The 10991-nt window shown below is 42.2% G+C and overlaps 1 protein-coding gene across 3 annotated transcripts in view; it reads right to left on the bottom strand.

Annotated features, from left to right (window-relative positions):
• The window catches only part of DIS3L2 (DIS3 like 3'-5' exoribonuclease 2), a 456478-nt gene that overhangs the window by 375809 nt on the left and 69678 nt on the right, over positions 1 to 10991 (bottom strand). For all 3 annotated transcript variants that reach the window (XM_006171133.3, XM_006171131.3, XM_027769346.1), the window contains 2 exons: positions 7872 to 7925; positions 3208 to 3309 (listed from right to left, as the gene is read on the bottom strand). In XM_006171133.3, coding sequence (XP_006171195.1) covers positions 3208 to 3309; positions 7872 to 7925 — 156 coding nt within the window. The remainder of the gene's footprint in view (positions 1 to 3207; positions 3310 to 7871; positions 7926 to 10991) is intronic.

Raw genomic sequence — 10991 nt, 5'->3', positions numbered from 1 at the left:
AGGAATGCCCAAATCATAAACTTGTCCTTCTAGACCTCTATCTGCACCTCTGCAACAAGCACCTTTGCTCTCATCCTACCCCCAAGCATTGGTCAAAAACCCACCCTGTCTTCTAAGGCTTCTTGCCTAAAGCAAGAGCACTTCTGACAATACCAGGAAAGCTTGTGCTTGCTGGTCTTACCAACAAAGGGAGTGAGCAACATAGGGAAAAATGCAACAGATTCATTCATTCATAGGTATGTTTATTCTGACAATCTGCCTGGGGCCAAGAGCAAGAAGGATGCCAAGCAAATCAGCCTTATTCTTTTAAGTCACCATGTGCACAGAGACTGACCGGCACCCTGCTGTATGAGCTCCATTCCCACTCCTCAACCAGTCAACACCTCACACCTGCTCCGCTGAGTGCCAGGCCCACCTAGCTTATCACCCACTTTTGTGTTACTTCCTGTTCTACTCTTCTCACCCCTTAAGTCAAAAGAAGCCATCAGAATTCCACTCCTTCACTCCCTCCAATGACCTTTATGAATGCGTCTTTCGGTTTGATCAGGGCCTACTGTGCTCCTCTTGTTCTCTTGGACCTGGTCAATGCTGGGCTAGATGGTGCTTTTGAGAAAATGGGAATGACCTAAGTTAACCTATCTTCCTAGGACCTAGAGCCAACCCTTATTGTGCTTTCAAGGAATTCAGGAAGCACTATATCCAAAATCGATAGCAACTAGTGATAGGAGGAGGTCAATAAGGACTAAGGAAGTTCCCTCCCATAAAAAAAAAAAAAAAAAAAAAAAAAAAATAGGAGACATGGGAAAGAATAAAAAAAAAAAAAAACTATACTTGGGACTAGCAGATGGCATAATAGTTATGTTGCTGGACTCCCATGTAGTCAACTGTGGTTCGAGCCCTGGATCCAGCAGCTTGAAACTCACACTAGGTACACTGTGTGTGCGTGCCCAAAATCCTGACAGGAAAATGGAGGAGATGGGATTGTGGTGTGGCCATTCCCCTGGGAGGTGATTTCTCACTTTCTGTCTGTCTCTCTGGCAAGTACATGTGCCCTATAACAAAAATCTCTCTCCAAAATAAATAAATAAATAAATAAACAAACAAACAAACAAACCATACTTCACAGCACTAATTAAAATTATACTTAAATCTGTGTAAGTATGCTATATCTATCTCTCTCTACCTGTGATCCCCACCAGACTGTAAGCTCCATGAGGACAGGAACTATGTCTATCCTGAACATTAATTACTCAGTCTCCTGCAACCTATGAGTACCTGGCGTCTAGCTGTAACTCAATTACTCTAGCCCTGTCAGAGAAAAGGAAAGTTAATTTGTGCTTCAACAAAGTTCCGAGATAAAGTGTTGTGTTCACATCCGATCTTATCTAAAAAAGCTAATAATAAGAACATTGCTTTTCATGTGTACACATGAGAGAATGTTGACATGCAAGAGAGAGAGAGAGACAGAGAGTGAGAAAGCATGCAAGCATGCATATAACCACCCAAATGGGCCTGGTAACACTACAATCCTTTTTCTTTCAGTTCTCCATCCTATCAGAATCTTGGGCATGCACACGCTCAACATGTTTTCGTAACTACCAGGGATGGGTCTTGAACCCTGGTAGGTCATGTGGGATCCAGCTTCCTATGCTCAAGAATAACATTGCCTGAGCTTCTGCTGCTCTAAGATTTTTTAGGCATCAAAGATTTCTACAGGTATTCTCATTTTATCCTCATGACAAACCTATGAAGAAGTATGAGTATTCCCATTTTAGAGATGAGGCATTTAAGGCAAATAAGTTGTACAACTTGCCCAAAGTTATGCAGGTAAATGGCAGAGATGTGATTCAAACTCAAACAGCCTAGGGTTAAGCCTGTGCCATTAATGTCTGCGTTATAACACTTCTCACTAAGAAGACACCAAATTCTCAAGCACCGATGAATGAGCCAAATAAACCAAACAACATGAAGACAAATTCAGACTTGGCATACAAGTCACCAATTCAAATTGTTACCACAAATCATTCTAGTATCTGATATTTAATCCTATTTAAAACAGTCAAAAAAAAAAAAACGCATCTTCCTTTTCATTGACAGATAAAGATGGAGGCTTGAAACCCAAACTATTCTCATATTTTAAACATTTTCTTGTGGGACCGGCAGATGACATGGTGGTTACATCACTGCACTCCCACACGGCCAACCATGGTTCGAGTCCGAGATCGAGGTTTAAAACTCACACCAAGTTGTGTGTGCATGCATGCCCAAAATCCTGAGAGGAGAATAGAAAAGATGGGATTGCAGAATGGCCGTCTCCACCACCCCCCAATGCGGGGGGATGATTTCTCACTTTCTGTCTGTCTCTCTCTATAGCAAGCATACATGCCATATAGCAAAAATCTTCTAAAAAAATTTTACTTCTACCACTTAATCCCTCTTTCTTTCTTTTCTTTTCTTTTCTTTCTTTCTTTCTTTCTTTCTTTCTTTCTTTCTTTCTTTCTTTCCTTTCTTTCTTCCTCCCTCCCTCCCTCCCTCCCTCCCTCTCTCTCTCTCTTTCTTTCTTTATTTCTTTCTTTCTTTCTTATTAATTTGACCAGACAGATACAGAGAAAGAGAGAAAGGGAAAGCAAGAGAGCACCCGCCAAGTCCAGGACTCGAACCATGATCGGCCACGTGGGAATCCAGCGCCTTTAACCACCACGCCACCTGCCGGCCCCCTTAATCCCTGTTTCTATAAAAATGCATACAGACTATTTCTATCTGCCAAGGGATACCCTATCACCAAACTGGACCTAACAGAACTAGACACATGTATTGCCTGAGTTTTCTAGGAGAGACAGCAGAAAAGTGTGAAGACCACCCCCCACCCCACCCCGGCTTTGTCGTGCCAGTTCTCTCAGCACAGACTACAGGAAAAGCACATACAAGAAGTCTGAATGGGTTCTGCAAGTCCCTCCTCTCTCCAAAAGAATACCAGAAACCAGTGCTAGGCATGTTGACAGAGAAGCTAGATGGCTGGAGAAGGAGCGAGAAAACCAACTCAAACCATCAGATGTCTGCCCAGGCTTCTAAGTGTAAGCATGCAGTAGCCTGCTTAACAGCTCTGCCATGGGCCTGAGGGCTCTGGGACTCCTCACTTCTGATGCCCCATTGGTGCACTATGGAATGCAAAAGGCCCTGCGAATATAAAAGGAAACTTGAGCTTACCTTCCACTGCTCCTCAGGAAGAAGTTTCACAACCACCAGATCCCCATTTAAGGCTCTGTTACGAGCAACAACCCCATCGATAAAAATGTCTCGATCACCATCCTAGGTTGGAGAGAGAAATGAAACAACAGTTAGTACCAAGGCCTGGAACCAAAAATGACTCCCTCAGTTTAGATTAGATATTTTAGACTCCACAATCTGCCCACTGACTTAATAGGAACATACCTAGTGGGAACTCAGTCTCTTTGTAACTAATGAAAACTGTAATGAATGCATAAGAGCAAGTCAGGAGAACAGTAAAAATCACCATTCTCTTACTCTCTCTGTCTCTGTCTCTGTCTCCAGCAAGCGCTTCTTAGCAAAAGTCTTTTAAAAAAAAATCACCAACTAAGCAAAGGGTCTACTGCAAGTAGGCCAATAACAAACAAAAATTCATAAAACAAAAACTGAGATTACATGCTTTCGAAACTGGAAAGAGAAAAGAGTAAGTTGTTCATAGGCTATTGTATTATTTTCAATAAAATAAAACACGCTAATCTTTCTATACTAGATGGATTTTTAAAAATAAGAATCAAGGAAGGTTAATAAAAACTCAAGGCACGCAAGAGAACAGAAGAGCAACAATATCTAAGTTCTCAAGAAAAACCTTGGAGGGCAGGAATAGCAACTTGTTCAGCATTTGGGTTTTCAAAAAAGAAACCAGCAAAATCATATTGCTCCCCAAGAAAGTAGCAAAGAGAACATACTCAGCTGATTCTCTGGAGACATAAGTAGAAGGCAAGCAGGAGAAGGAAAGAAACGTATCCTGAGATTGCCAAAGTGCCTCTCACTCTACTGCTCACCAGCTTCAGAGCAAGGTGCACACCAGACAACGAACACAGGTGCAGACACTGTCATCCTCAAGCCCACCCTCAGTACCACCCACATCAGCAGCGTGGCCCCTGTGACTTCTCCAGGTGTCAACTTCTCAACTCAAACAGGTGCCCAAGTCTGCCTGATCAGCCAAAGTCTGATTTTACTTTGCAAAGACACTTAACTGGAAAATATGACTAAGGAAGAGCAGGCTTCAGCAGCCAAGTTCCATGAGAAAATGAAAGATTTTTCAAAACGTTTCATCAACAAGCATGAACAAACACCATTTTTCTAAAAGTTTATACTATGTGTTCCTTTTCAGAAGATGAGAGATAAGTAATGATCATTTTTCTTATAGAAGGTGATAGCAGAAGTGCCTAGAAAGTCACTCCGCAAATGTTTCTGATAGAGACATTTGATATAGTTAAGATTTAACACTCAATGGTATGAAGGTGATTACTAAGAAAAGTTCATTACAAGTAGCATTTCAAAATCACCAAAAAAAAAAAATGTATTTTAATCACTCTGCATATTTTTATAGTTTCCAGTTACAAAACCTTAGAGATCTTTTAGAACAGTTTTTGTGTTCAATTTCCAATCTAGCCATGGGTCAGCAGCTGTGGCCTGCCCGCTCCACCAAACTCAAGCCCAACCTAGTCCCTGAGGAACAGCTACCGTGTTAGCCACAAAGAATTACTGTAGTTGACCTCATGACGAGCTTCTCAGAGAAGCGAGGAGACAGCTAGTAAACACAGAGTGAACGAGTGGAGCACGGCACACTAGCGTCGACCACTGCCTTCTGCACTGTATAAACAAGATCCCTCAAGCCTTCCCTGAACGAAAGGAAAACTGGCTGGAGGTCATCCTAACCCTTTCTCCCGTGCCAACACACATGCAGCTAAATGTCTTTTTGACAGCAGACTGCCTTAACTGCTGCAGCTACAACCACCCTGCAGTTCGGAGACCTGAGAGGGCAGGATGATGGCACTGTCCTCTTCCCACCCCAAGAAAGCAAGGAAGGCAGGGCTGCGCCAAGCCTCAGACAACGCACAAATCCACAACCACCATGTCACTACTCTGCTCTCCCGTGATTCGTTCAGAAGCCTCTATCTATGGACAGATCTCCTATTTTAAAGATACTAAACTTGTGGGCCAGCAGATGGCGTGGCGGGTAAGCCACTGGACTCCTACATGGCTAACGTAGTTTGAGTCCTGGACCTGGTGGCTTGCTTTCTCACCTGCCCTCTCTTTCTCTGTCTCTCTCTGATGAGCACACATATCCTATAGCAAATTTAAAATAATAATAAATAAAATTAAATAATTATTTTTATTTAAAAAAAAAAAGATACTAAAAATAGGAACTGTTTAAGATTAAAAGTTTGAGTCATCCCTCCTAACTACTTTTTAAGGTCAAAAGTTCCATTCTTTATTTGGACTCCAAAAGAGTTGCTCTTCCCATCAGAAAAGGGGGGGGGGCAGGGGAGGGGAAAGAAGAGGAGGAGGAGAAAAAGAAAGAAAAACAGAGAATGAAATCTCTAGGTGAAATTTAAAGGCATCTGAGGATAACTGCCTACACACTCAGGGCCTGGAAGACAGAGCATAACCCACGTGGCTCACAGTGGTCGGAGCATCCTCCGTCAATAGAAGAGCTCCCTTCAACCAGAAATAACTCCCGGCTATATAAAAGGTATCTCCCACAATAAGATGCATAAAAAAGTTACAGGGCTTCTTAGATGAATATAATTCAAAATAAAACTGTGCTTTAAAAAAAAAAAATCCAGCCATCTGGTGCATTCACCTCTTCTCTCGCCCCCATAGGATAACAAGGCATCTCAATTATATCATTTTATCTTGGTTTGTTCAAAAGTCAGATGGTTTTATTCTAACTTTGTGTTTTACTTTGAGAGCCCCAGGAGGTATATTTGGCAAGGAATAAACTTTTCTTGTCATGGAAGATATATTTTACTTAACACTTGGTTAGTTTGACTTACAACTATCCAACATAAGGTACGTGAGCCTCCTTTCATCCAATGCTCCACACTTGTTAGGAACCAACCTAATCTAGGGAACTTCAACACTGTGACCTCAGGAAAGAGGAAAGCCAGTGGCAGGATACACAAGTGTTGTAGTCCCCCCCATCAGTCCAGTCAATCAGTGTGCATGGATGTGCAATCTGAAATCTGCTCTGTTCCCAAGATGCCTCTCAGGAGAACAAGGACTTACTACATTTGATGTGATTCTCACTCTTAAAAATCCATGTTTTTCACACATAAGGACTCCTAACGCAATCGAGCCCCTTCAACTGATACGCCACTGAAGAAACCATCGTTCTAACATGGAAAAAACACAGGTTACGCAGGACTTACTGAGAGACAGTCTGTCTTCAACATGGCATCTTTGCTAAGAGATTTTCATAGGTAAATTTTACAATAGCTTTATGAGATTTTCGCTTTGGGAGCAAACTCTGGAATCAGAGTCCCACACACTGCATTCCCACCATGTACTGGAATCGCTCTAATAGCCTAACTACCATCACAAAGCTGACCCTGACTTCTACTATCCAAGTACCAGGGTCAGCACGTATACCACGATCTTTCACGAGAAGAGAACAGGACTAAGAGTGAACAATGCAGTGTATCAGTGATATCTGTTTAACCCAGTCCAATGAACTTAGATGCAGAAGTGAATCTGCAGCTTCTGGAAGACAGGAGAAAAGATCTAAACTGAGCTTGAGAATAGGTCTGAAGGCTATTGAAGCTAATAACAACAACAATAATATCTAAGAAGTACATAACTGAATTTATATTCTCAGCAAGCTTGTCATTGAACATAATATAATACTGGGTCATTGGGAAAGTCATGACACATTTTTGCATAGAAAAATACATTATAACTTTCCGGACAACCTAATACAAGGTCTTCCAAAAGTTCACGGAAATGCATATTATGAAAAAAGCACATGGATTTCCAAGGCTTTTGTGTGTCAAAATAAAATTGTACTTGAATTCTACTCCATGAGCTTTCTGAATGCCCTCGTGTGTTAACTGAAATATACGTCTTCCATTTCCTGTCTGTAAGCAGAGCTGTACCGTCATGGTTTCCTCTGCTGTGACCAGCGGTGATTCTGGAGCTCTACTATAAATGGCATCCAGGAAGAGCAAGGTCAGGAATTTAAGAAGGCTGCTCCTGTGGCTTTGCATAATCAAAAATCAAGCCTTCTCCTAAGACCTAAGATGTCAGTGTGAACTGGCTTTAACTAAAGCAAGACTCTGAAAATGAGTCATGAACTTAAGAAAGGCTAGCAAGCCCCAATGGTACAGAGTCTTGTACTAAGTCCTATCACCTGCATGAAAGTGAAGTGGGAAACTCTGGCCAAAAAATAAAAATAAAAAAGCATTACACATTATTTTTGGACAGATGTGCAGATTAGCTCATGCGGTAGATCGAAAGTAGATAGCATATTTGTTTAGGAAAGATTAACTTAAATCGGTGGAAAAAACTATAAATCCTTTTAAGCTATAAAGCAAGGGTGTCCAATTACACGAACTGGTGGGTAGTCTGCCTGGGTCCAGCTGCTCTCTACAACCTCGTAACAAACGCCGTCCCTTTCACTTGGCTCTGATTTTAAGGCTGGCAGAAGGGGTTGTGAACCAAAGGCAAATTTTGTTTATTTCAATTTGAAACAAATCCTTTCCCATCCTCAATTTTGCTTTACTACTCTGATTTTTTAGTTAGAATATATGATTTTGGTTTCCACACATGTCTAAAATATTAAATGTGACATTAGTTTATTATGAAGTTATTGAACTTACCGGGGAAGGAATGAAGGCTTCATGAAACTTCTTTGGGTTGATTCTCAATATACCCTTTAAAACAAAAAATAAAACTTGTGAAAATCTAACAAGCTATGCATTTATGATTTTTCTACATGCATATTATTCTCCAATAAATAGCCTTTAAGTTAATTAAACAGTTCTATCTAGAAAACAAGTTAAATAGATGCCAACTATTGGTGAAATGCATGAAACATGATTTATGCCGATGTCTGTGACACAGGATTTCGTCAACGCCTGAAGGATCAGGCTGGCACCTTGCTGTGAAGAGGTAACGGGCAGGAACTACTTTGGTATAAAGTGGGAAAGGATAACTACTGGGATTTTAGGAGCCACTACATGCTGCTCTTCACATTTAAACCTTGATTTTAAGAACAAGACTATCTGCGGATTACACCTCACTACACGATGGCCTTTTTTATTCTCCTGGTTCCAACACTGTTCTATAATCACTTGTTTCTGTGACAAGTTTCAAAGTGACACAAGTTGATTTCCACTCTAGATCCTCAGCCTCACAAAACTGGATGCATATTTTTTACTCTGGCCCCTCTGCAGAGCTGAATGAGTCAATAACTCAAAATGGTCCATAACCAGCTCTTAATGGAAACGGGAATCCTGGCTCCAACAGCCAGGCCACCCAGTCTGCCTTCAACTTCATGTTATTCCAGCACCAAATCAGGGTCTGCTTCTATTTACACACAGGGGCGCAGGTGGGGCCGTCTTCAATAGCACTTCAGTATTTTAGGCTCTTGGAGGAAGCTGTAACCCTTCCCAGGCCCCAGCTGCATTTGCAGGCCCCTGGAACACATGGATGGAAGCACTTACTTTCCTAACAGCCAGACTCAAAGTATATCTTGAGAAGTGTTTTAAATAATATTTCCCCCTGAGACGGTGAAGGACTCAAGGCTACATAATTAGCAAAATAGGAGAGAGTATAACGTAAAATAGAAAACAATTTCGTTCTCTGGTGTATCATGTTTAAACTATAAGTGTCCATGCCAAAGTATACGATACCATAAATATCCCAAATAGACTATGCTCAGTGCTCATTCAGCCCTTAATTCAACAATTGCTTACTGAGATCTGTGTTTAAGTGGGGCCAGCAAGTGGTGTGGAGGTTACAGTGGCTACATCTCACAGGGTCAACTATACAGTTCAAGTCCCAGATCCAGCAACTTCAAAATCACTCTAGGTACAGGTGCATGTGTGCCAAAATTCCCAAAAGGAGAATGGAGGAAAAGAAACTGTGGCATGGCCATCCCCTCTGGGGGGAGCTTTCTCATTTTCCCCCCTCTCTCTGTCTCTCTCCAGTGAGTACACATACCCTTTAGCAGGAAAAACAAAACTAAGGTAAGACCTTGAAGTAGACACTGTGGGAAGAGAATGACAACTTATTTTGGTCCTTGTTTTAAAGGGAAACATGGAAAATATCATACAGTACAGCTTACTTCCAGCCAAGGCCCCAGAAAAGGCTCTAGAAATGGTGTCTGACCCAGTGCTTGACAGAAGCAGCAAGTCTGCAGATCGGTCAGGAGGAAAGTATACTGGAGGACCCAGTGCTAGTGAGAGTGGTTAAGAGGGCAAACTCTCACTTTCCCCCCTCGTGCTATACCTCTGTTTAGGGTAAGAGAGGCAGAAATCAGGAGACAAAGGCTAGCAAAGGTCCCTGGGCCAGTCCCTTGTTAAGAGCATTGCCACAAATTTGCTTCTAGGACAGTTGCTTCTAGTTGGGGAGGGAGGAGAAACTTGCTTTATCCTAAATATTCATCCATTCACTCCACAAGGATGTCCTGGGGATATGAAGCAGAGTTTAACAGACAGCAGCTACCTTCCTACTGAGGGAAGGGGAAGAGAGTCCAGGCAAGTAGAAGGAAATCCAATGTTTAACAACTCCATTCTCAGATTCTAGATACTCTTCTCTGGCCTAAGTTTTTTTCTTTTTTATTAATTTTCTCCAATTCCTAGTCTTCTACCATTTGATGAATGTTTAGTACATAAAGAAGTATAGGGATAAAAATGCTTCCTGCTTTGAAAGTATCTTTAATTAATTAAGTCCAGCACTCATAGAGCCCAAGGCTGGACTTGGGGAAGGCTTCTAAACTCGGTTTAAAAGAAATTAGGGAACCAGCAGTTAGCGTAATGGCTATGTCGCTGGACTCCCTCGTAGTCGACCGTGGTTCGCGTCCCGGACCCGGTGGCTTAAACTCACACCAGGCGCGTATGCGTGCGTGCCCAAGATCCCGAGAGGAGAATGGAGGAGAAGGGATTGTGGTGTGACCATCCCCCCTGGGGGGGGTGATTTCTCACTTTCTGTCTCTATGTCTCTCTCTGTCTGTCTGGTGAGTGCACGTGCCCTATAGCGAAAAAAACTCTCCAAAAAAAAAGAAAGAAAGAAAGAAAGAAAGAAAGAAAGAAAGAAAGAAAGAAAGAAAGAAAGAAATTAGAAGGACCATAACGATTTTATTCTATATTTTCTATCCCAAACTGCCCAATATAGAAAAGCAAACAGGGAAGGCTAGAAGCCTTGTTCCAGAACAGTATCTCTGAGTTTGAGTGGAGAACAACTCTTAAGAACAGGACCTCAGGGACAGACCCACGAGAGTGCACACGTCACTGCTAGAAAAGAGACTATGGCAGAGCTCCGCGGCAGACCAGTGGCTCCTACGGCATGACAGAGGGACCGCCAGGGAAGCCCATCAATGGATGGTCTTTTAAGGAAAAGAGACTTCCAGCAGAGGTTCTGTCTTTTTTCTTTTAATTACCAGAGAATAGGTGCATTCACCAAAGAGAGACAGACAGACAGACAGACAAAGAAAGAAAGCGCCACCCATTGGGGCACAGTCACACTGCAATACTTTCTCCTCCATTTCTCCATCCTGTCTTATTTTGGGCACAGATGCATACATGCCTGGCATGTTTGCTGCCAGGACTGGGATTCGAACTACAGTTGCCCATGTAAGATCTGGCTCCGTTAGTGACTAGGCCACAGGGCCAGCCTGGATGTTCTGTCTTACCTACAGAGATCCAAGGCTCTTATATCTGTATCTTTATAACCATCCCTTAACCTGACCCAATATCCGATGTCTATTCCTCCTAAAA

Source organism: Tupaia chinensis, unplaced genomic scaffold, assembly GCF_000334495.1.
Source record: "Tupaia chinensis unplaced genomic scaffold, TupChi_1.0 Scaffold149383_1, whole genome shotgun sequence".
Taxonomy (NCBI): domain Eukaryota; kingdom Metazoa; phylum Chordata; class Mammalia; order Scandentia; family Tupaiidae; genus Tupaia; species Tupaia belangeri.
This window is presented reverse-complemented; position numbering and strand designations above follow the sequence as displayed.